Consider the following 26,914-nt stretch of genomic DNA (forward strand, 5'->3'; position numbering starts at 1 on the left):
AAATTTTCGGTTATGCTGGGAAATCTTACACAAACTATAAACTATAAATGTGTTTTTTCCCCATTCAAATTCTATTCATAAAATGGTTGTATATAAGCTGTTGCTTCAGATATCACAGGAGGTTACTAGGCTAATGGCCCTGGGGTATTGCAAGCCTAGCCAAGAGTTTATCCCCAAACAAGAAACCTCAGTCAGCACCTCTTGTCCCTGTCAATGAGGGACACAGGTGGAACCCCCTGGGATAAATTTGTGATTTCCCATCCACTCATCAAGGTTGTGCTTGAAGATAGTCTGACATGTATCCATTTGGTGCAGTGTCTGGAGAGGTACATACCAAATGGGGCATTTTACTCAATTGTTGGCCTAATGATGGAGAAGTACAGAGAGGTAATAACATTTTTTTCTTGACACAATCCCTTTACTTGTGAGATAAACCAAGTAAAAGGCTTTTCTGACCACTGCCGCTATACGATGGTCGAATGAGAGATCATTGTCAACCTGAGTACCCACGTCTCTCACCACAGGTGCGGTAATCAGAAGGGGCCATGTTTTTGCCAAATGGTATGATACATTTGTTTGCATTTAACTTAAGGCCATGACTTTGGCACCAGTCATTTGTTGCTGTGAGACCCTCTTGGAGTATGTTAGCAACATTTGGTGAGTCAATGACAGCACCAAACTTACAGTCATCTGTAAACTTGGCCAGCCACAGGCCTTTTGTCTTTGCCTGGACCTCTGAGACTAAGATGCCAAACAGTAAGGGTCTCAGGACAGATCCTTGGGGGAACACCACTAGTGACAGGTCTGAGGCACCTATTTTGACCTTATGGGTCCAATCGGTGAGCCAACTGGCCATCCACCCAATGAGACAGCAATTTACGCCAAGTTGTGTAAGCTTTTTGATGATGCCCGAGTAGGGAATTGTGTCAAAGTTCTTGGCTAAGTCAAGCTAAGCTGTATGTACTGACTTTCCCTCATCCAGGGCCCTGGTGACAGCCTCAAAGAAGTCGGTCAGGTTGAACAAGCAAGATCTGCCCTTGATAAATCTGAAATTGGTGGGGTCAAATACTTGGAGATTGCCTATGTCCTTGTTTATGAGATCCATAATATTACACTCCATGGCTTTACAGATCAGACCTGTCACTTGTCAAGCTAATGGGGCGATGGAAAGGTCAGTAGTGGCACCACCTTTGTGCAAGGGAAGGACAATGGCATTTCTCTGCTCTGTTGGATTAAAGCCTGTACTTAGGCTGTGGTTGAATAATGAGGTCAATGGAGAGAGTGCAAATAGAGTCTGGGATACTATCAAGTCCCATGGAAGCTGTGTTCTTTGCCTTGGAAAGAGACTTTAGCACTTGATCTACAGAGATGTGAGGTGGGGGAAAAGTATTGGGGATGTCAAATGGGTCTTTGGGAGGAATAGGGGAGTAAAGTTTGCTCTGAACCTATCTGCTAGCAGATTGGCTAAGTCAACAGTTATCAGTGTAAGTGGTACCATTAAGTACCAATTCTGAACAAACCTGGGCTTTGCCATGGAGATTCCTGACGTAACTGAAGCAGAAGGCTTTGTGGTTTCCCTTTTGTTTCAGAGGCTAATTTCAATTCATAATTGGCTCTGGAGATTTGCACAAGTTATCTAATTTGCTTGAGGATGAGGAGGGAGTTTTTCCAATTTGGAATTTGTTCTTTTTTAATCTTGGAAAACAGTTTCTTCCTTTTGTTGTAAAGCCTGCTGATAGAGATGTCCACCAGGCAGGTTTGTGTTTCCTTGAGTAACAGGTTTTAGTTCTGTTGGATATGGTTGAGTCCATGCAGTTGTACAGGTGCTTGTATACTAGATAATGTATTGTTCAGCATAGCTGTCTGCATCCTCTGAGGGGGACGATGGTGTAAAGCTACTGATAACCTCCCGTACGAGGTTGTAGTCAGCTTTTGGGAAGTTTTTTAGCCTGGTTATGGCTGGGGGGGTGGGGGTGGGACTGAAACTTCGAATGAGACAGACCGATGATCTGATGTCACCAGGGAAGAACATACTATGGGAGTGGTGCAGCGGTCACCCATGTTGGTGAGAAGCAAGTCTAGAATGTTATCTCCTCTTGTGGGGGATAAGACGAGCTGGTCTAGTGCGTTAGAACTGATGAAGTCAAGGAATCGTTGAGTGAGCCCATTAGTTCACCCAGTCTATGGTGGGGTAGTTGAAGTCAGCAAGGATCAGGGTGTAAGGGGGTACACCTTGATGGAGTCAAGTAGGTCCAGGTAGGAGGAGTGGGTGTCCTGAGTCATGGAAGGAGGGGTCTATGGCTGGCTATAACTTGGATGGGTGTCTTGCCAAACTGTCAGTTGCACCAGCAGTAATTCCAGTGCATCATGCTGGCAAACCATTCTGGAGGTGTGCCTGTCCTTAATTAAGATAGCCACTCCACCACCTGTACTCTTCCCGATTTCATTTTGAGGTTGGAATGTATCAAATAAGCTAGCCTGCTAAGGACAGAGGTGCTCTGGCCCTGAACCAAGTTTCTGTGACTGCACACACATAGTCATCTTCCAGTGTGAGGAGAGCCTCCAGTGATTATCACATCTAATAAATGAAAAGAACGGAAAAAAGTGCCCAAATACAAACAAATAACCAAAAAATAAGGCACTGGAGGGTTCACCAGGTAGCAAACCAACTTTAATGAACACACAAAAAACTATTTATTTATTTATTATTACTACATTTAAACATTTGCAGTGTGAGGTATAAAGTTCTGATGTTATTAAATTATAATGCAGTTTTCTTTCTATTCTCTTTTTCTTAGGAAAACAGAACGTGCATTGACCAGCTCGTGTTTACACATTTTATTATCATGTACATACTGCAGTGTTGCTTTAATATCCTATAAAATATTTTGAAATATTTCATCTTGACATCAGTGTTTCTTCTGTTTCAACAGCCGTTCTAATAAACGAGTTTTGGTGAAGATTGAAGAATACAGCACATTACTTGCAGCCAGACAATTAATTACAATACTACTGACCTACAGACTACAGTCCACCGTCACCAGTTTTGTGTTTTTATGATTTTTTTTTTTTCTGTGTGCTCATAATTTCTGTTACTTGCTATCTTGAGTAGGGTTTTTGAGGGTTGTTTTTTCAGAAGTAAACAGTTTCTTTTATTGATCAGCTTTTCTGCCTAGTACATGCAATTCAAATATTTTAAGTGGTGACCTATAGGGACATTTCTTTGCCATGTTGTATGTCCTTCCTACAACGTAGTGCAACCAAAAAACTTGCTCATTATATTTAACTAATGGTTGGAGAGAGGTGTAGCACTTGTAAAAATGCCCGTTTTCCCCCATTATTTCTGTTTTTCACATATGGTGCAGATCATTAACTAAAGCAGTTATTTTTTTTAGACTTTATGTTTCTATGCTTGACCTTGGATGTGAATCAAAAAGGAGTTACAGCTGCATAAAGATCAACCAAAGTCACCATAACAAAGCTCAAAATATTTTCATATTATATTACACTGCATTTACGTAAAATTAAATGTAAACAAATACAACTGAAAAAAACAGTGGCCTATTCACGAAAGGGCCTAGAAACACTTTACAGTGAAAGCATTTACTAGTAAAGGTATTAGGAAATGCACATTTTCTCTATCATATTTTAACTGTTACTGCAACGGCACTGTGACATAAATGAGAGTGTAACACTGAACAATTCCTCAATAAATTTAGCAGCCTGCCACACATCAACAACACAAAATTACCACCTCCACAGCCAACCTCTTGCTCCCGTTGTATTCCACAATTCCACTTCAAAAAAATCAGACAGAACAACTACAAAGATACTCCCCAGGCTCAGCTAACCTACCCATTGATTCATTCACCTTCATAAGGACTTCATCTCCCTCTACTTTTTTTTAATGGAAATGTTATTTTGTCAGAGGTTCAGAATTCACTTGACACCAATTCAGTGGTATTAAGCAATAAATGCGTTCACAAAATTTACACATCATCACCGGAAGAGCTCTGGCATGTCTAACAAAATAAATTAACTTTTCAACTTTTCCTTAATTATTGTATAGGTTTCACACACTTGCCTCATTTCCTCATGTTAAAAGGAACAGATCACTGAATGTGGAATACTTTATACAGAGCAAACAGTTGCAAAATTTCTGTCATTGTATGCACAAAACAATGGTCTTTCTGACAGACAAAGGCTCTGTTCTTCTTCTTTCGGCTTTTCCCGGTTAGGGGTCGCCACAGCGGATCACCTGTCCGCTCATGATTGGCAGTGGAGTTTTACGGTGTCGAGTTGCCAGCCCGGCACCCAACCTTCCACAGAAGGCACACATACGCAATACGCACACACACTCACACCAAGGGCCAATTTAGAGTGTCCAATCCACCTACAGCATGTCTTTGGGATGTGGGAGGAAACCGGACAAAACCCACGTGACCACAGGGAGGACATGCAGACTCCACACAGAAGGCACCCCAGCAGAGGATCGAACCGGAGAACCTCTTGCTGTGAGGCAGTAACGCTAACCAATGCACCACCACGGCCACACAGCCAAAGGCTCTGTTAATATAAGAAAAGCAAGAGGGCTTTACTTAGCAGAAATATAAAGCTATACAGATGCCTTTCCATTGCCAGAAATAAAACTAATCACACTTAACACTGCTTAATTATCCTAATATGTTCTGTGTGTATCATACAAAGTATGATCATCTCAGAACCAAAACAGTTTCAGGAATTACTTTATTTAGTTTTAGTGCCCAAATGATTTTCCCTTAATATAGTTAAGGCAGGGGCCATACCTTACAGTGGACTCTCTGTTCCAGCTGAAGCACCGTGGTAGCAGGGTAACGGTTTTGTTTTACTAAGATAATGGTCATATGATATCACAGTTTGAAATCCATGTATATAACCCCAACCTCAGTTCTGAGGTACATCTTGAGGGGTAGCATGGCTACTATCAAACACAACTGTTGTAAAAGTTATTCTGTTGTGCTCATATATGCTTACCAATTTGCTATGTCTTTGTGTGCTATCAAGTTTTGCAGAAATGCCTGCAGCCCAAGCAAACGGTCCTCTAAGAAGTCAGGGTTGTAGTTGTCCTTGAACCAACGTTTTGGTGGCAGTGCAAGACGGAAGCCTGGAAACATTTCCTTTAACTGAAACAAACAGGGATGAAACACCAAATTATTCTGGAACAAAAGAGTCACACAGTTTATTTAGCTTATACCTTTTCAAGAAATGCATCAGTTTTACCTTTTCAAGGAATGCATCAGTTTTGAGGTCAGAATAGCCATGAATATACACCTCAAGTACAGTAAGTGAAAATGGAATGTGAAACTAATGAAAGCACTGAAGACGGAAACGATGCAATCAATGTGAAGTGAGTATTAAAGCACTGTACTCACCATCAATAATCTATTAGCTCTCGATGGCAAGGACATTAGTCTGAAAGCTAAAAAGCTACACTGTAAACCCTATTCCTGCCCAATAAAAGATCACACCATTTCCGTACTCCAGCATTCTACTGATAGAGTCTGTAACAGACAACGTACTTGGCTCTCTTTCTGACTTGCAAAATTGTGCTCTCTCTCTCTCTCAGCATAGCAAAAAAAAACCTCTACATCCTCAAATACAACACAGAAAGGAGGTCAATTATGCAAATGAACAAGAGCACAGCAAAACAATAATAAAACAGTAAAGCAAACTCTGGTCCAAAATGATCAAAAGCTGCATTGAGAGTAAAATGATGTGCACCACAATGAACTTTCCTGCACTTCTGCTTACCTAGCACTGGAAAAAATAAACAGGAACAATCATTTCTCACTGCCACTTATTCACAGTACTGATGCAACTTTTTAATACGCATTTACCTGGTAAGACACAGATATGCAATACAGAGTTTCCCCAAGATTGAGCAACAGAAAAATATTTAGTTTCACGTGGTCTTCCTTGCACTGGATCCAAACAAATAGTCAACATTTTTATAAACACAATACAGTAAATGGTATAATTTTTATCTCCAAATCATATTATGAAAAAGATTTTTCTTATTCAAAAACAAATTTTAGAAAACATTTTAAAACATACCAGTCACATTCTATACAAAAATAATGTACAGCAGTATGAGTGAAAAATAGGTATTACAATGTATGAAAAAATGATGGAAAAAATTATTTTCTTTAAACTTTGGCGAAGTTCAGATTATACCTTTAATGGAAATTTGACCAGGTTATAATGCCCACTGTCTCAAATGGCTATGCAATGGACAACCTTGCAATATGACAAAATACAATGTTTAAAAAAATAAAATAAATAGCAGCAAAAATATTTTGCTTAAATTGTCCAGAGGTACTACAGAACTCCACCAAAGTAGTCACCGAAGACGCTGAATAACTTGATTGACAAAATCTGTGTATCATTAATGTGGAGATTTTAAACAAAATACCAGCAATCGTACCTCTCAACCTCTTAATGCAAGAAATCCGGACAAAGCCAATAATAATGGGGCAGTGGAGATGACAAAGGCCCAAATATAGGGAAATATTTTAGATACTGGTCTTGTAAACTTAGTTACTAAAACAAGGTTTGTGTTAGCATGCATTTTCTGAAGGATATGGAGTCAAACTAAAAGAAAGTCTGTTATTATTTAGTGACTTCACTTCTCAATGATTTGCCAGAAAACCACAAATTTTATGAGGAACAGTACAAAGATACGAGGCAAAAATCTCTACCGTCTGTGAAAATCTGGACAGCTGAAAGGAATGCCATCAATGTAAATAAAATGCACACTTTTCCAAATACCGCTTTACTCCACTGTGATGCGATCTGTTATAAGTTTTTAATGTTATAGTTGTGCACTTACAATAGGGACAGATTTGCAAGAAGGTCCATCTTTTGATACCAATAGGACTGATTAAGTTGGCAATAACAGAACTGCTCAGCAGGTAAAACTTCCACCATGGTGCCAGGAATCCTTCACATAATGTACGCAAGACTCTCCAGTTCTTTCTGTTTTAGTACTCAGATGAGAGAAGAGTGCTCAGTAGACTCCAAAGCAGACATATCAATTGCGGGGGAATGTAGGGAGGGGTATGTTGCAGAAGATGGACCTTCTTATGGACCGATCCTTATAACTTTCATAATTAGTAAGAAGGGATCCATCTGCTCTAACCAACAATACTTATTCCCAGCATATATTCCTGGGCAGTCACAGTCATGAAAACATTTATTTAACATTTGTTTAACAGGAAAGTCAGACTTGGAATGAAGCCAATTTTCAGCAGAGGCCCGGACAGAAATGCTCTAGACACGTCTTTGTAACATGGGAGGAAAAGTACAGTTGTGTAGACTTACCATAAATGTAGATGTTAGAGTGTATTCACTGTTGCAGCCATTACATTTGGGTTATCCTGCTGGCAGGTTGCCCTCAGTCCGCCTGAATTCCAAATTCCTGGGTCCTGCGTCAGTTGCTGTCGCCTCCTCCCGGACATCAGGTTGTCAGGGGTATAAAGATGCAGCTGACGCCATTTTGTTCAGTTTTTCTTGCCCCAGATGTCAGCTGCCCCCAAAAGGGTAGGCTGAAATTATAAGTAAAACATAAATGCCCCAAAGTAAGCTTTACCTTCATCTATAAGCAAATACACCATCTAGGTTGTATAGCTTAGAGAAGTAAAGATAAGTTCCATCAAAAATAAGGGGGATGGAGGGTGGGTAACCTGGACTGCAACAATGAATACACTCTAACATCTACATTTATGGTAAGTGTACACAACTGTACTATGTTCTTCGTGTTTCACTGTTGCAGTCATTACATCTGGGTTGAGTCCCAAAGCTATGGTTGGGGGGCTGGAGCTAAACAGCATTAGGAGCGGCTATGAGGCCCTGCAGAACTGCAGTGGCAAAGCCTACCCTGGATTTAGAGTAGAGACGCAGATTGTAATGTTTTGTAAAGGTATGCACTGAACTCCAAGTAGCAGCCTCTAAAATGTCTTTGGTTGGTACTCTGCTGAGAAAGGCTGCAGAGGTGGCTGCAGCTCTGGTTGAATGTGGCCTAATGCCCTTAGGCACTAGTTTGCCATGCTGTGAGTAGCAGAATCGAATGCAGTGACCTATCCACTTTGAAATAGTCTGCTTGGAGATGGCCTTTCCTTGTGATGCTGTGGCATATGCCACTAGTAACTGTTCCGTCTTTCTGAAAACTTTAGTTTTGTCCAAGTAGAATCTAAGTTGTCTGTGTACGTCCAAAGAATGCAGAGTTCTCTCCCTTGTTCTGTGGATTTGGATAAAAAGTTGGCAAATGAATTGTTTGGTTAAGGGCTACACTGGATACCACCTTAGGCATAAATGTAGGGTTTGTTCTCAGAGACACCCTGTCTGGATAAAAAATGATAAAGGGTTCCACGGCCATGACAGCCTGTAGCTCTGAAACTAGTCTTGCAGAAGTTATTCCTAGGAGTAGAGCGGTCTTCCAAGAAAATAACTTTATATCCGCAGTAGCAGGTGGCTCAAAATGAGGTAAGGTGAGTTTTTCCAAGACATAATTGAGGTCCCATGCAGGTATTGGCATTCTCCTTGGAGGTCTTAAGTTTTTGGCTCCTCTGAGGTACTGTCTTAATAAAGGATGAGAAAAGAGTGGTGGCTCTGTATTGTAATGAGCTGAAATGGCAGAGGCATGGATTTTAATTGATGAAAAAGATAGGCCTTTGTCCAGCATCTCAGTTAAGTATTGCAAAATCTGAGGAATATTTGGGACTGCTGTATCAGTTCCTTGAGCTTGGTTCCCAAGCGCAAAATCTCTTCCATTTCCCAGCATAGGATTTTCTAGTACTAGGCCTTCTGGCTTATAGGATTTTCTAGTACTAGGCCTTCTGGCTTCTAAAATGACATCCATCACAGAGGTGTTGTTTGTATGGCTAGATTATCCGCCATGCTGCTAGGTTTAGAGTCCTGAGTTGGCTGTGCAGAATCTGATTGTTTTGCTGGGACAGTAGAAGAGGTATTTGAGGTAAGGTCCAGGCTGGGCATTGGGACAAGTTCCTTAAGATCGGATACCAGTACTGGCGCGGCCAGTCTGGGGCAATCAATCATTTTTGGTTTCTCCTGCCTGACCTTTAGAAGTACCCTGGGGAGGAGAGGCAGTGGAGGAAAGGCATATACCGATAGGTTTGTCCAGTTGAAAGATAAGGCATCCACTTTCCACGCTTGTCTGTGAAAAGTCCTTGTACAGAATCTTTTGTTGATTGTTGTGAGGGGAGGCAAATAGATCTATGTCCGGGCGTCCCCATTTCTTTGTTATGCTGAAGACTTGTGGATCCAGGTGCTACTCATGGGGATCCATGAGGTTTCTGCTTAGTCTGCCAGAGTATTTTCCTTTCCTGGAAGGAATTGTGCCTGCAGATGAACTTGGTAAGTCAATGCTGTGTCCCATAAAGCCATGAATTGTCTGCACAGGGGATAAGAATGAGTGCCCCCCTGCTTGTTTATGTACCACATGACTGTGGTGTTGTCTGTCTATCAGTAGTTGTCCTAGATGAAGTAGGTCCTTGAAGGCTGTCAGGGCATTTTGAACAGCTAGCATCTCTTTTTGATTGATATGTAGATGCTTTTGGTTTGCGGACCAGATGCCCTGAATGCCTCTTCCAGCAATGTGTGCCCCCAGACATAATCTGAAGTATCCGTCGTTAGGCTCTGCCTGGCTGGGGAAGTGAGAATGGCTGTCTCTTGTTTTGGTGACAAGCCTTTGTCCACCATCGGAACTCCTGCTGCAGGCAGGGAATTAGAGCAATGATTGTTTCCAGACTGTGGCAATGTTGTGTCCAGACACTTTAGGTACCATTGAATTTTCCTCATATGCAGTCTTGCATATGGAATTAGTAAGATGCAGGATGCCATGAAGCCCAAAGCCTGCAGAATTTTTCTTGCAGATAACTGGGCCTTTGTTGCCATTTCCTTGAAATAGATAGCCAGTTGCCTTTGTTTGTCTGGAGTGAGAAAAGCCATCTGGGCAGTTGTATTTAAGCTTGCACACAGGAATATTATCTCTTGAGAGGGTACTAGTTTTGATTTCTTTTTGTTGACTGTGTACCCCAGGCATGTTAAAAGTCTTATCACAAACGTCAGATGCTGTAATAGAATGTCCTTGTTCTCTGCTTGTATGAGGCAGTCGTCCAAGTAAGGATATATTTGTATTCCTCTTTGTCTGCAGTAAGCAATTACTGGTGCCAGGCACTTTGTGAAGACCCTGGGTGCAGTAGATAAGCCAAAGGGCAGTGCAGAGAATTGGTAATGCTTTGAGCCAGCCCTGAATCTGAGGTATCTTCTGCATGATTTTCTGATTGGGACATGCAGATATGCCTCTTTCAGGACTAAAGTCACGAGCCAAGCCTTGCTGCCCAGCATGGGAAGAAGCTGCTGTAAGGTCAACATCTTGAATTTTGGTATATCCAGGAAAGTGTTTAGAATAGATAGGTCCAGCATTGGTCTCCATGTTTTGTCCTTTCTGGGTACCAAGAACAGTCTTGAATAAAATCCTTGTCCCTGTTCTTGCTGTGGCACTTGTTGAATAGCCCTCATGTCCATGAGAGCTGCGACTTGTTTTTGAGCCTCTGTCCACTGATTTTTTGGCAGGTCTGGCCACCGTTTGCCCTTGGCAGGGTATGGAAATGAAACTTGTAGCCTTGTGACACCATGTCTAGAACCCATTTGTCCTGGGTTATAATGTGCCAATTTTGTGAAAAAAGTGCTAGTTTCCCCTAAGGGTGCTGACAAAAGATAAGTGCTTGGTGCAGGCAGGGGGAAGTCATTGGGACTGCTTCCTGTATGATTGTGCTTTGTCTTCTCCAGCTTTGGAGGTAGAAGCACTCCACTGCTTAGACCTGTAGGATCCTTGCGGCTGTGATATGCCTCTGGGGCATTTGGATCTGCCCCTTTGAGGTCTGTCTAAGACTGGAAATTCTTTGTAGGCCATTGTCTGCTAAATCTAGGTGGCTGTACCTGTAAGAAATACTTGACCGTTTGCATAGATTTAGCTTTGTCCTCCATTTTCTTTAACACCAAACAAGGTATCATGTTGTAAAGGAGCAACTAATAATTTTGCTTTAACATGGTCAGGCAGATTTTATTCCTTTAACAAAGCATGCCTCCTAAAGACAGAACCCGTAACAGCGGCCCTGCAGGAGGCCTCCAGAGAATCAAACCCACATTGCAAAGTATGCAATTCTGCTTTAACATGGTTAGGCAGATTTTGTTCCTTTAACCAAGCATGCCTCCTAATGACCGAACCCATAACAGCGGTCCTGCAGGAGGCCTCCAGAGAATCAAACCCACATTGCAAAGTATGCTTTCCAACTTGTTCAGCTGCATGCAATAAATCCTGCATTTCTTTGTTTTCTGCACAATCAGAATTTGCCATCATTTTCTGTTTAAGCGGTGTCATGATATAGTGCTATTTGAGCATATGAAACTGGCAATTTAAGGCCCTTATAGCCAAAGTAGTAGATGTGTAAATCTTTTTTCCCCATCTATCCAGTGCCCTAGAATCCCTGTCAGAGGGGGGTAGGGTTTTTTTGCAGTAGAAGCCTTGACCCCTTTTGGACCCTGAGAAATAGTTTCTGGGTCTGCAGTAGGGATTTTGAAAAGGAATTTATGAGAGTCAGGAACCCTGTAGTATCTGTCCGGGAGGGTGGCCTAATGGTCAAGGTGTTTGCCTTACAAGCACAAGTTACAGGGTTTGAGTTTCACAAGGGATAACTGGCTAGGCTTAAAATGGCTCGCAAGGGCAGTTAGCTATGAACCTATGAACAGGAGCTGGAGGTAAAGAGTCAGGGGTCAGACTAGACTCCGTGAACACAACATCTACAATATCCAACACAGGTGGAATAGCTAGAGGCCTGTGTTGAGGTAGTAAAAGGAAGTCTCTGAGCCTTTTCTTAAATTCTGAAAAATCTTGGCTCTCCCAGTGGAAGTGTTCCCTCATGGTATGCAAGGTTTCCCCAAAAGAGTAGTCCTCAGGAGGAGAAGCTGAAGGAATTGATTCTTCAGCATCAGAATCCTCATAGGGGGGAAGAGAATATTCCTGATCAGAAGAGGAATCAGAAGAAAAGGAAACCTGATCTGAAGATTCAAAGTCTGTCCCTTGCCTAGGCCTCTTATCAGGAGGGGGATGGGAACCCCTGATCAAGGTAATTAAGTCTTCAGCCATTTTGAGCATCTGTTTTTTTGGGCATGGAGGCCTGTCCTTGTGGCTGGTGAACTTGTTTCTTTGCCTTTAAAGGTGTTTTAGTCGTTGTCTTTGAAGTTGGTTTAATATATAATTGCTTAGGTCTGAATACACCCTCAGAAGCCGATGCCTGCTCAGCGGCTCTGGACCCATCTGAGGGAACAATCTCCGAGGGTCCAATACCTTGAGTTTCTAGTGGCCTGTCCCACTCCACGTGGGAGTCGGTAGCAGCCTGCGACTCTAAAGTAGCGGGCGTCAGGGGCTGCGAAAGCACCTCACTGAGAACCGGCGACTTGCTTAGGAGCAGCTTCGTTGTCGGTTTTGGGCCTCGGTTGCCTGTCTCTCTTTTTCTTTGCGTTTTTTGTGAACTTCGGCAGTCGGATGGCTATCCGACGACATTGTATAATTAAATCTTCACCCAAAATAGCTTAATGCAAAATCGAACCGACGCTTAATAGTGCGTTGGTTAAATCTAGCACAAAACAGACAACTAGCAATGTCATGGTCAGGGCCTAGGCAAGGAATACAGTAAGAATGAAAGTCCTTATGAGGTATTTGCTTCCCACAAGAAATACAATTATTAACTTTTTCTGACATCGGTCTGGAGCAAGAATAAGAAGTTATGTTCTTACCATAACGTTCCATGTGAATTGTTCATCTCGCCTTTGTTCTTACACACGGGGTCCGGAGCCGATCCTCGGCTCCGAGTCGGCCGCATCACCAGCTCCGCATCTTCGAGAAAGCTCGAGGCACAGTAATATCCCATGATCCTCAGGTGCTAACCCTCAGATCTAGTTTGCTATACCAACTGTGTCCTAAACACTTAGAACAAACACTACACATTGTCTGGTACCCTGCCATCAAATAGAGGAGAAAAGATGCCATTCCTGATGCAAAGTAATAAGCTGAATGCTAACAATGTCTAGAGAAGACTGAACAAGAATTCAGTTGAACCCGTTCTCCCAGACTGTAGGATGGGGGATGGAGGGGGGGGAATGTAAGAACAAAGGCGAGATGAACAATTCACATGGAACGTTATGGTAAGAACATAACTTCTTAATGTGAAATTGTTCAATCTCACCGTTTGTTCTTACACACGGGTAGCGCTCCCTAGCTCCTTTTTCCTGGGTGGCTCAAGGGAGAACATTCCTGAGTACAGTTGAACCAAACGTCGGAGTTTTTGTCTTGTTTATAGTGGGCGATAAAAGTATGTGGTTTTGCCCAAGTTGCAGCTGCACAAATGGTATCTAAAGGCAAACGAGCGGTATGGGCTAAAGAGGTAGCGATCGCCCTTGTAGAATGAGCTCTGGGTTTGAAAGGGAGTTGTTGTTTTGATTCAGCATATACAAAATTTATGCAGTCTGAGAGCCATTTGGATAAGGTAACCTTCATTACCGCCTGTCCTTTCCTTTGGTCAGCATACGAGACAAATAGCTGGTCTGACTTTCTGTATTCTTTTGTCCTGTGTAAGTAAAATCTCAGCTGCCTGTGGACATCCAGTTTGTGCAGCGTATATTCTAACTTATTGGAGTGGTTTTTGAAGAAGGTAGGTAGTTCAATAGATTGATTGATGTTTTGAATCTAACAAACCTTCGGAAGGAAGGACTGACTGGTGCACAAGGTTACTCTATCTGGGTGAAAAATCATGTACGGGGGTCGGATAGATAGGGCCTGCAACTCAAACTCTCCTGGTGGAAGTGATGGCAACCAGAAAGAGCGTTTTCCACGAAATAACTTTTAATGGGGTTGTGGCGGCTGGTTCGAATGGGGGCAACATGAGTTGTGACAGCATGAGATTAAGATTCCAAGGGGCTACTGGATTACGAAAGGGGGGAACGGAGGTGAAAGGTACCTTTCATAAAAGCTTTGCAAAGCCTGTGGGACATAAGAGAACTATCTCCCCGACCAACATGAAAATTGGATATAGCCGCCAGTTGTACCCTTATTGTGGACGTTGATGCACCTTCTTGAAAAACTGTGGTAAGGAAATCTAGTATCTTGTGTACTGGAGCCCCAAATGGATCTATACCTTGTTTGGAGGCCCAGTACGCAAAACGGTCTCATTTGCTGTTGTACAATTTCCTTGTAGATGGTTTGTGAGAAGATACAATAATGTGTTGTACTGCAGGGGATAGTAACTCTGACCGGGCTAAGATAGGAAGCGAAGCAGCCAAGCTGTCAGTTTGAGGGACTTGAGGAAGGTGTGAGGAACTCCCGACGAATGTGTCAACAGGTCTGGCTCCGGGTCCAGAATCCATGGTTCCTCCACTTCATGAGATTGAAGGAAGGGAAACCAGATTTGTCGAGGCCAGAATGGGGCTATCAGTATTATGGTCCTCTCCAGACGTTTGGCTTTCTGCAAGAACCTGGGAATTAGTGGAACAGGAGGAAAGGCATAAAGGAGACCCGGGGGCCAATCGTGTACTACTGCATCCCTGGGAACACCCCCCGGAGGGGGTAACAGGGCAAAGTAGCTTCTGCATTTGGCATTCAATGGGGATGCAAACAGGTCGCAGCAAGGCTGGCCCCATCTGCGGAAAATCTCTTCCGCCACTTAAGATTTGAGGGACCACTCGTGAGGGAACAGGATGGCTATGCTCAGCCTGTCCACGATTACGTTGGATATCCCCGGGATGTGCGTTGCCATCAGAAAGTGTCCGGTGGACTTCGCCCATTGCCAAATTCTGAGGGCCTCTCTGCATAATGGGCAAGACCTGGTTCCCCCTTGCTTGTTTATGTACCAGACTACTGACATGTTGTCTGTAAGAACTGTCACTGTTCCCTGAGGTAAGGATTTGTGAAAGTGTTGCAACGCTAGAAACACTGCCCTCAGCTCTAGGACATTGATGTGCAGGTTGTACTCCAAGTTGGACCACTGACCTTGGACTGTTTGTCCCTGAAAAAATCCCCCCACCCTATCAGGGAAGCGTCCGTGGTTAGAGTTGCTACCGGACTGGGTAACACAAACGGTCATCCTAGTGTTAGATCTTGACTTTGTATCCACCACAAGAAATCCTTTTTGCAAGAGTTCGTGATCAATATCTCGTGAGATAGTGGAAGCTGTCGGTAAGACCACGGAACGAATAGCATCCACTGAAGAATCCTCATATGCATCCTGCCTAAGGGGACTACGATAAGGGAGGCTGCCATCAAGCCTAGTACTCTTAATATTTGTCGCGCAGGGACTCTCTTGCTTTGGAGAAGGACCAAAATTTGATGTCTGAGGTCTGACACTCTTGGTGGGGGGAGAGTAACTCGAGCCAGGGAAGTGTCTAGCTGTGCTCCTATAAATAAGATACGCTGTGACGGCGATAAGACAGACTTTCCAAAATTTACCGTTATGCCTAGAGAGGAGCAGAGGCTGATGGTGTAATCCCTGGCTTGCAGAAGACTATACTCGGTGGTGGCGGATAGGAGCCAGTCGTCTAGATAAGGAAACACCCGGAATCCCCTTCGTCTCAGGTGAGACGCTACTACTGCCATGCATTTGGTGAACACCCTGCCAAGCATTTGGTGAACATCCTGGGGGCTGAGGTGAGACCAAAGGGCAGAGCGCGAAACTGGAAATGACTGGCTCCCAGCCGGAAGCGCAGATGATCTCTGGACACCCTGGCCATCTTGATATGGTAGTACGCGTCTGAGATCTATAGAGCACATCCAGTCACCCTCCTGCAGAAAAGGAAGGATTGACTGTAGCGTGACCATCCGGAACTTTTCCTTTTTCACGAAGGCATTTAGTTTGCTGAGGTCCAAAATTGGCCTACAGTCCCTCGTTTTCTTTGGAACTAAAAAGAACCTCGAGTAAGTTCCGGATCCTATTTGGTCCGCCGGGACTGGTTGGATGACTCTGTTTTCGAGCAACCTTCTTAACTCTATGGTTGCCTGGTCTCGCAGACTGGGTGGAACGTCTGGGAGCTTTTTGGGATTGGGTGGCATTCTGATGAATGGAATGTTGTAGCCTCTGGTAACTATGCTTTTTACCCTTAGAATCTGATGTAAGATTTAGCCAGGCCTCTGGGTATAGCACCAAGTGACCCCCGACTGCCTCCAGAGTAGGACAGTCGGGCCTGCACTCAGGCGTGCTGGAAGGGCTTCCTACAGAAAGTATTTCTGTCGCCCTGATTTTGCGGACCCCCTCTGCCGGCTGGGCGGCGTCTTCCATTTCTCCCCCTCCTCTGCCTCTGGAGGGGGCCTCACTTTGGGTGGGCTGAAAGGATCCCGAAGTCTTTCAGAACCACATTTTTCCGCCTCGTTGCCCTTTGGGGTAGGGTCTAGATGGGGCAGAAAAACGGACCCCTACGGCAGACAGGGTCTTCCCATCTTGCTCACACCTCGTGAGAGTCTCCTTTACTTTGGGTCCAAACAAGGAGGCACCATCAAAGGGGGCGTTGGCAAAGGAAGACTTGAAGGCTTCCGCAAAGGAGCATAAGCGCAACCAGGATTGCCTCCTTAGGGCGATCGCTGAAGCTGCCGCTCTACTCGACCCTTCGGCTGCGTATGAAATCAGCCTCATGGACGAATTCACTATGGAATTTAGGGTGTTAAGTTGAGCTGTCACTTTCTCGGCGACAGCAGCATCTGTGTTTCCCTGGAGAGTATCTCCCAGTTCCTTAATGAGATCTCTCTGTAAATGCGTGAAATGCGTAAGGTAGTTGAGCGATCAGATAGAAAAAGTCACAGAACTAAATACACGCTTCCCATACCTGTCCATTGTCCTGGAATCCTTATTAAGGGGATGGACAGAGGAAGATGATTCAGACATCTCCTTCTTAGTGGCCACCGCCACCACCATAGTATCCACGGGAACTCCTTTTGTAAGGTAAGGTTTGTCTTGGGGGGCCGTCATGTATTTGTTTGGCTTGCAGGGGACTGGTTCCACTGTATCGGGCGTTTCCCAAGCCCTCCGGGCTATTAGATCCATGAGTTCATCAAATGGCGGGGTCACCCAGGAGGTAGAAGGTTGAGCCCCAAATGCCTTCAGCAAGACCGATTCATCCACAGAAGGGGTAAGGGTATGCCAGTCTCCCCTCTGTTTCAGGATTTCTAAAATGTCCGCAAACGAGACATCTTCAGAGGGGGACCATGGGGACCCTTCTGCTTCATCCAAATCAGATGTGAGAGATTCCTGGGGGGAATCAATGTGCCTCCTCTTGCACAATCTTTTCCTCGGAACATCCTCAGTGGGGGCTTCTGGGGATGCATCCGAGGAACCAGGGTCACCCTGTGGGGCTGTCTGAGGCATTGGGTCTCGACGCTTGGTAGGGACCGAAGGCACAGAAGCAGAACACGGGCCTTTCGGGGAAGGAGAAGAGACTGATGATGCATGTGTCAGACAAGACCTTCCTCATTATGTCGGAGGCACCGGTGCCCCGATCAGAGGATCCGACCCGATCCGAAGATGGTGGTCGTTTCTCCGGAATCGGAACCACGGGCTCCGACACCGAGGACGGATCTGAACTGATCTGAGCAAAGGCACCGAGGGGAAGAGTCGGAAACATCTCGGTTCGACTGTCCCCCCTGGAACCCAGGAAATATCTTCGGCTCCGAGACTCTCCGGCTGGTTCCGAAGGAGTCTAGGTCAACGGGGCCAATAGCGCTACTGGAGGCTTTGGCACCGAAGGCTCTATGATCATCGGTTCTTCGATTCCTAGCTCCGATGACTTGACGGGTCTTGGAGGAGGAAGTGTCGAAGGGACAGGAATAGTCTCGAGTTTCGAAACCAGCTGGGACGAAATCTCGATTAATTTGGACAGAGCAGAGTTCTCCATTAGCTTCTGTACCACTCGGTCCACATCAGAGTCAGAAAGCGGCCTCGAAGAACGGGTCGAAGGGGCCGAAGCCATCACCGAGCGAAGGACAGAAGGCGGTGGTACCTCTGACACCGGCTCCAAGACCTGAGTCTCTATTAGAGACAAGCGCTCGACGCCTGGCACCAAGGTCATAGGAGCCGACGTCCGAATCTGGAAAGAGGTGCTCAGAGCCGATGACTTGGGCTCCGACACTCTTGAAGACTTCGACCCCTTTGAAGACTTGGACACTTGTTCAGCCTTGTCCAGGGCCTCTTGAAATTTGGGTTTAAGCAACCCTCTGTCAACCAACTTCCTGCGTCTTTCCAGCATGACCCTCCCACTAAAGGAACGACAAATGGAACAGTCTTCCTGCAAGTGGAGATGGCCAAGACTGTAGATGCAGGATGAGTGGTTATCAGTAATGGACATCTTCTGTCCGCATTGACATCTCTTAAAGCCTGATTTGGCTTTCTCTGACATTTTGAATATATATATATATATAGTACATGTCCAAAAACACAGCACACTTAGAAAAACACACTATATAAATATGTGTGTAAAATTTAAATGTCTATAATAATAATAAACCAACAGTTTAACTCTAACCTACTATATTATAGAAATATCCAAAACACAGCACACTATAATTATATATATATATATATATATATATATATATATATATATATATATATATATATATATATATATATATAAGAAGAAAAAAGAGTTAAGGCAAAAATTTACAAAGGACTATGCAAAATACTGTCAATCATGACAGAAAAAAACGCAGGCCTTAACTAGTAAAAGTTAAACTATCTATTCTACCTAAAATACACTCAAATAACACTCCTACACTATATTACTTATAAAAAATCTATTTTAAACACCAAGAACTAACTATAAGTTGACTAGATGAAAAAATATAGAAAAATATAGAAAAAATATACTGGCCCGAGCCTCTCATATGCGATCTGCTGCTAGCGGCAAACTAGATCGGAGGGTTATCACCTGAGGATCATGGGATATTACTGTGCCTCGAGCTTTCTCGAAGATGCGGAGCTGGTGATGCGGCCGACTCAGCTCCGTGTGCAAGAACAAATGGCGAGATTGAACAATTTCACATAAAAAGTTTCCCCAACGGGGTAATTGGCTTTTAATGAAGACTTCGGATCTGAAATTCGAACATGAAAATCTCAGGAGTCGGCCAACCGGCACTTGCGAAAGTACAGTTGTGTACACTTACTATAAATGTAGATGTTCGAGTGTCTTCACTGTTGCAGTCATCACTGTGGGGTTCTTCCTGCCAGAATCCCAAAGTTTGGGTCCAGCGTCGGCTGTTCAGTCATGCTCCCTGACGTCAAAGCGTCAGGAGTACAAAGCTGCCAGCCGACACCATGTTCTCCAGTTTTTCTTGCCCCAGATGTCAGGTGCCCAAAAGTGAAGGCTAATAGTAAAACAAAAATGTAACATACAACAAACCCCATACCCTGCAGCAAATACACCTCAGAAGAAGGGTGAAGTAGGAAACCACACTAATAAAAGTATAAGAGGGGACAGGAGGGTGGGTAACCCAGACTGCAACAGTGAAGACACTCTAACATCTACATTTATGGTAAGTGTACACAACTGTACTATGTTCATCATGTTTCACTGTTGCAGTCATCACTGTAGGGTTGAATCCCAAAGCTGAGATAAAGGGTGGTGGTTATAGAGTAGATGGGGCAGCTAGAAGGCCCTGCAAGACTGCAGAAGCAAAGCCTGCCCTAGACTTAGAATAAAGAGGGAGATTATAGTGCTTAGAGAAAGTATGCACTGAACTCCAAGTTGCAGCTTCCAAAATATCTTTGGTAGGTACTCCCCTGAGAAAGGCAGATGAAGTAGCAGCAGCTCTGGTAGAGTGAGTCCTAATTTTTCCTGGGATTTGCTTTCCATGATGAGAGTAACAAAATCTGATTCCATGAGCAATCCATTTAGAAATGGTCTGTTTTGAAATAGCTTTGCCTTGGGAATTTGCTGCATAAGAAACAAACAATTGCTCTGTTTTCCTGATACCCTCGGTTCTGTCCAGGTAAAAACAAAGCTGCCTGTGCACGTCCAAGGAATGCAAGATCCTTTTCCCCCTTATTTTGTGGATTAGTGAAAAAGTTTGGCAGGTGAATCGCTTGGTTTAAAGCCACTTTAGAAACCACTTTAGGCATGAAATTAGGATTAGTCCTTAAAGAGACTCTGTCTTGATGAAAAATAATATACGGTTCCACAGCCATGAGAGCTTGTAACTCCGAGACTCTCCTGGCTGAAGTCAAAGCCAGTAGGATAGCGGTCTTCCATGATAAATACTTAATATTAGATGTGGCAGCAGGCTCAAAAGGAGGCCGAGTAAGTTTTTCCAGAACATAGTTGAGGTCCCAGGCAGGTATGGGTGGTGCCCCAGGGGGCCTTAAATTCTTTGCTCCTCTGAGATATTGTTTCAGTAGTGGATGCGAAAAGATTGGAGGATCTGTATTGTAATGTGCAGAGATAGCGGAGGCATGTATTTTTATGGAGGAGAGGGATAAACCCTTATGTAACATGTCTGTCAGGTAATATAAAATCAATGGAATGTTAGGAATGAGAGGATCCGAATTCTGAGCATGCATCCAGGTGCAAAATCTCTTCCATTTACCTTCATAAGATTTTCTAGTGTTAGGCTGTCTGGCTTCTAAGATGACATCCATGACCTGTTTGGGAAGGGTAGGATTAATCATAGACCCTGAATATGCCAGGCTGCAAGTTTTGAAATGAGAGTGCAGACCCTGGCCCTGGTGTTGGGACAAAAGATTTGGAATCGGAGGTAAAATCCAAGGAGGCTCCTGGGATAGATTCATCAGTGTTGAGTACCAAAACTGACAAGGCCAATTTGGGGCCAGTAAAATCATCTTGGGTTTGTCCTGCTTTATCTTTAATAACACCCGTGGAAGAAGAGGTAGAGGAGGAAAGGCATACCCCAAGAGATTCCTCCAACTGAATGACAGAGCATCCACTTTCCATGCTAGTTTGTGATATGTCCTTGTGCAAAAAATCTGTAAATGGTAGTTGAGGGGGGATGCAAATAGATCTATGTCCGGGCAGCCCCAGGCTTCTGTAATCATCTTGAATATTTGGGTGTCTAGCATCCACTCGTATGGGTCTGACAGGTTCCTGCTCAGGCTGTCTGCCAAAATATTTAGTTTCCCTGGCAGGAACTGTGCTTGTAGGTCCACTTTGCAAGCTAGAGCTGTGTTCCATAGAGTCATGGCTAGTCTGCAAAGGGGGTAGGAGTGTGAACCGCCTTGCTTATGTACCACATAACTGTGGTGTTGTCTGTCCGTATCAGTAGTTGTCCTGGCTGCAGAAGATCCCTGAAAGCCAAGAGGGCATTCTGTACAGCTAACATCTCTTTTAAATTGATATGTAGGTGCTTCTGATCCTCTGTACAAAAACCTTGCAGGCCTTTCCCCTGCAAGTGGGCTCCCCATGCGTAATCTGAGGCGTCCGTGGTTAACACTTGGTTGGCTGGAGGCAGACTGAAGGCTTTCCCTTTGTTTTGAAGACATGCCATGGTCCACCATGGAATTCCTTTTGTAGGCAAGGCAAGACAGCAATCTGTGTGCCTAGACTGTGGCAATGCTGGGACCATACACTTTTTAGGTACCATTGTATTTTTCTCATATGCAGTCTTGCATATGGTATGAGAAGGATGCAGGAGGCCATGTAACCCAAAGCCTGCAGAAATTTCCTTGCAGTTAGCTGAGACATTAACGCCAGGGTTTTGAAAGTTGAAGCCAGCTGAAGTTGTTTTTCGGATGTCAGGAATGCCATCTGGGTTGTTGTGTTTAGAAGAGCACCCAGAAAAGTTATCTGTTGGGTGGGTGTCAAATTTGACTTTATGTTCACAGTGAATCCCAGGTACTTCAATAGATTTTGAACAAATTCCAGGTGCTGGAGTAGGACATCCTTGCTGTCTGCTTGAATAAGGCAGTCGTCCAGATAAGGGTAAATTTGAATTCCCTTGAGTCTGCAGTAAGCTACTACTGGTGCCAGGCACTTGGTGAAGACCCTGGGCGCAGTAGACAAGCCAAAGGGCAGCGCAGAGAATTGGTAATGTTTCGAGCCGGCCTTGAACCCGAGATATTTTCTGCACTCCTGTCTGATGGGGATGTGTAGGTAAGCCTCCTTTAAATCCAATGTCACCATCCATGCATTTTTGCTCAACATTGGCAGGAGCTGCTGCGAGTAAGCATCTTGAACTTTGGTATCTCCAGGAAAGTATTTAATACTGACAGATCCAGGATGGGTCTCCAGGAATTTTGTTTTCTTTGAACTAGAAAGAACCTTGAGTAAAAGCCTTGCTCCGCTTCTGATTGTGGAATCAGTTCTATGGCCTCATAGCCATGAGGGATCCCGCCTGGTTTAATGCCTCTGCCCATTGGTGTTTTGGTAGGTCTGGCCATCCGTTTGGTCTTGGCAAGGTATGAAAGTGGAATTTGTAACCTCTTGAAACTACATCCAGAACCCACTTGTCTTGGGTTACGCAAGTCCAATTTTGGTGAAAAAGAGAGTTTTCCTCCTAGAGGGGCTTCCAGGAGACAGGTTCCTGGAGCCATGCAGGGGGAGTCATTGAGCCTGTTTTCTGTACGATTGAGGCCTGTCCTCTCCACCCCTGGGGGTGGAAGCACTCCACTGTCTAGGTCTGTGCTTGGGCCCTCCCTCTGGAGCGCCTATATCTACCCCTTTGAGGCCTGTCCGAACTGGGAAAGGACCAATTTTTAGTTGGCCAATTTCTGCTAAATCTTGGGGGCTGAACTTGTAAGAAATCCTTAACCGTTTGCATGGATTTTGCCTTATCCTCCATTTTCTTTATCACCTCTTCAGCCTTAGAGCCAAACAAAACATTATGCTGAACAGGAGCATCCAGTAACTTTGCTTTCACTTGATCAGGCAAGTTTTGTTCCTTTGACCAAGCATGTCTTCTAATGACTGTGCCAGTGGCAGCTGCCCTGCATGAAGCCTCCAAGGCATCAAAACCACAGTGTAAACCATGCTTCCCCACTTGTTCAGTGGCATGTATCAAATCTTGTAATTCCTTATTATCTGCACAAGCAGAAATGGTACCTAGCTTTTGTTTCATAAGAGACAGTAGAAATTGCTGATATTTTAGCATATGAAATTGACAATTTAAAGCCCTAATGGATAAAGTAGCAGAAGTGTACACTTTTTTGCCCCATCTCTCCAAAGCTCTAGAATCCTTAACTGACGGAATAGGGTTTTTAGCAGAGGCGGCCTTAACACCCTTAGGACCCTGAGAAATGGTTTCTGGATCAGCTGCAGGATTTTTATAAAGAAACTGGTGGGAGTCCGGGACCCTGTAATATCTGTCAGGCTTTGCAGGAGCTGCAGGAAAGGAGTCAGGAGTTAAATTAGCCTCAGAAAAAACATCATCCACAATATCCAAAATAGGAGTAATAGTCAGGGGTCTGTGTTGGGGAAGAAGAAGGAAATCCCTAAGCCTTCTCTTAGATTCAGAGTACTCCTGTCCTTCCCAGTGAAAATGTTCCCTCATGTCATGTAAAGTTTCCCCAAAAGAAAAATCCTCAGGGGGAGAAGCTGAAGGAATGGATTCCTCAGCATCAGAATCCTCATAAGGAGGGAAAGTATATTCCTGTTCAGAGGAAGACACTGAAGAAATAGATGCCTGATCAGAGGATTCATAATCCAATTCTTGCCTTGGCCTTTTGTCTGGAGGGGGGTGTGAACCCCTAATCATAGTTAGTAAGTCCTCCACCATTTTAAGCATTTGTTTCTGAGACTTGGGTCCCGGATCAGAGGAGGCCTGGGCTTGAGCCTTTGATTTAGAAGGAGTCTTCGCCTTTGTCTTTGCCTTTATATGAAGCTGTGTAGGCCTGAAAACCCCCTCAGAAGCCGGTACCTGCACAGTGGCTCCGGACCCATCAGAGAGAGCATTGTCCGAAGGTCCTGCACCTGTAGTACTCAAAGGCCTAGTTGGCTCCTCGTGGGAGTCCGTTTCGGCAATCGGTTCTGTAATGGGCGACGACAGGGGCGCCTCACTGACAACGGCCGAACCTGTAGCTGGCTCGACTTGTAAACAGTCGTCTGATTTGGATCTCGGAGGCCTGTCCTTATCCTTGCATCATTTGTGAACTCCAGTAGTCTGAAGCGAGTCCGACGACGTACTGTAATCGCCTGCCAAAGTAGTGAAAAGCAAAATCGTATCTCCGCTTAATAGTATGTTGGTTAAATCTAGCACAAAACCGACAACTAGCTACATCATGGTCAGGGACTAAAGAAGGAATACAGTAAGAGTGGAAATCCTTATGAGGTATTTGCTTCCCACAAGAAATACAATTAACTCTTTCTGACATCAGACTGGAGCAAGAAAAAAGTTTCCCCAACGGGGTACTTAGCTTTGAGAAGAAGAAAGTCTTCGGAATGAAGCACGAAAAATATCAGGAGTCAGCCGACCGGCACTTGCGAACTGCTTCCACCGCACGGCAAGAAAGACTAGAGAACATGGCGTCGGCTGGCAGCTTTGTACTCCAGGTTCTCTGACGTCAGACAGCATGACTGAACAGCCAACGCTGGACCCAGACTTTGGGATTCTGGCCGACCAAGGGCTGCCTGCCGGCAGGAAGAACCCTACAGTGATGACTGCAACAGTGAAACACAATGAACATCTGCTTCTGCTTCGGTCACCGCGCGGCAAGAAAGACTGGGTAAAATGGCGTCGGCTGCATCTTTATACCCCTGACTACCTGACGTCAGGGAGGAGGTGACAGCAACCGATGCAGGACCCGGGACTTTGGAATTCAGGCCGACTGAGGGCAACCTGCCAGCAGGATAACCCAAATGTAATGACTGCAACAGTGAAACACGAAGAACATCAGGAGCAGCCGGAGGAAACCCACACGAACTCAGACATGCAGACTCCGCACAGAAGGCACCCCAGCCAAGAATCAAACTGGAGAACCTCTTGCTACCGCTGCACCATCCAAACATATCATGGACTACAACGGCAAACACACACAAAAAAGACCTGGACCTACAAATGTCACTGACAGCCACTTTACAGAAAGAATGGTGGTAGCTCTGGCAAAATGAACTTCAGGAGGTTGAGGTAAAGGCTTTCCAAGTTTAATGTTGCAAATGCCAATGTGACTGACTACCTGGAAAACTTAGAAATCTTCCTATTCACCCTCTACTTTTCAGAAGGAAAACAGTTGGTCACCTTTGTGAAAAAGATTTGCCCTTCTCTACAAAGAACCTAAGCTACCTGTGGGCATTCATGTAACTGAGAAGATATTCTATACTGTTAGATGTCAAGTTAGACTCTGTAGCCATGTGTTCACCCCTTGCGGATACACAGAGCAGTTATGTTCAGAAATGGCAGTTATGACTTCCTAAAGCAGAGTACTGAAAGCCAGCAAGTTCAGAACAGCTCTCACCTCTATATGTTTATGTGGCAATAAGACTCCAGAGATGACCAAACAACCTGGACTGTATGCTCATCTAGTTCCCCCCCACCCAACCCAAGAGCAGCTACACTCATTTTTGACTAATGCTTAAAGAGTACACAGATGGACAGTATTTCCAAGCAGTGAGAGGCATTAACAAACACTAAACACTTAACCTTAGGCATCGTGATGGGAGCTACCTGTTCCAGGGAAACTAAAATATGCCCTGCGACTTAAACAGGACATGGAAGGAATACACTCGAACATCTACACTTATGGTAAGTGTAAAAGATTGTGCTATGTTCTTCATGTTTCACTCTTGCAGTCATCACATTTGTGTAGATTCCCAAAGCAAAGGATGGGAGGAGGAATTTAGATAGCATTAGGACCAGCTAGAAGGCCCTGCAAGACTGCAGTGGCAAAGCCAGCTCGTGATTTAGAGAAAATTGGCAGAAGGTAATGCTTGGTGAAAGTATGTACTGAACTCCAAGTAGCAGCTTCTAGGAAGTCCCTGGTAGGGACCCCTTTGAGAAAGGTTGTAGAGGTAGATGCAGCCCTGGTTGAGTGGGGTCTGATCCCTGTGGGATAGGATTTCCATGGTGCTTGTAGCAGAGATGAATGCAATGGCCTATCCATTTGGAAATGGTTTGCTTTGAAATAGCCTTCCCCTCTGCCCCTGCAGCAAATGCCACCAGCAGTTAATCAGATTTCCTTTGACATTTAGTCCTGTCCAAGTAGAATCTAAGTTGTCTGTGCACGTCTAAGGAGCGCAGTATCCGTTCCCCTTTGTTCTGTGGGTTAGGAAAGAAGGTTGGCAAATGAATGGACTGATTAATGGTCACACTGGATACCACCTTGGGCATGAAGGAGGGATTGGTCCTGAGGGACACCCTGTCCACATGAAAGATGATGAAAGGCTCCACTGCCATAAGGGCCTGTAATTCAGATACCCTTCTTGCTGAAGTGATTGCTAAAAGGAAAGCTGCTTTCCAACAGAAGAATTTTAAATCCGCAGTGGCAGCTGGCTTGAAAGGAGGAAGAGTGAACTTTTCCAATACAAAGTTAAGGTCACAGGCTGGAGTTGGGGCTCTACTGGATGGTCGTAGATTTTTGGATCCTCTGAGGAGCTGCTTAAGCAGTGGATGAGAGAAGAGGGGAGGTGCTGTGTAATAATGAGCAAAAATGGCTGAGGCATGAATTCTGATGGAGAAAAAAAGACAGGCCCTTCTGAAGCATCTCAGTTAAGTATTGTAAAATCTGAGGTAAATTGGGCCTTGCTGTGCTCATCCCTTGAGATTGGTTCCAGGCACAGAATCTTTTCCATTTTTCAGTATAAGATTTTCTAGTACTAGGCCTCCTTGCCTCTAAAATGATATCCATCACTGGTTTAGTGAGGGATGGGAAAGGAGAGA

General features: G+C 44.4%; 1 protein-coding gene across 2 annotated transcripts in view; it reads right to left on the reverse strand.

Moving 5' to 3' along the window:
• The window catches only part of SNX16 (sorting nexin 16), a 696,777-nt gene that overhangs the window by 349,634 nt on the left and 320,229 nt on the right, over window positions 1-26,914 (reverse strand). For both annotated transcript variants that reach the window (XM_044089372.1, XM_044089373.1), the window contains exon 4: window positions 5,014-5,162. In XM_044089372.1, coding sequence (XP_043945307.1) covers window positions 5,014-5,162 — 149 coding nt within the window. The remainder of the gene's footprint in view (window positions 1-5,013; window positions 5,163-26,914) is intronic.

This window comes from Protopterus annectens, chromosome 12.part0 (genome assembly GCF_019279795.1).
Source record: "Protopterus annectens isolate FY-2018-M chromosome 12.part0, PAN1.0, whole genome shotgun sequence".
Lineage (NCBI taxonomy): Eukaryota > Metazoa > Chordata > Ceratodontiformes > Protopteridae > Protopterus > Protopterus annectens.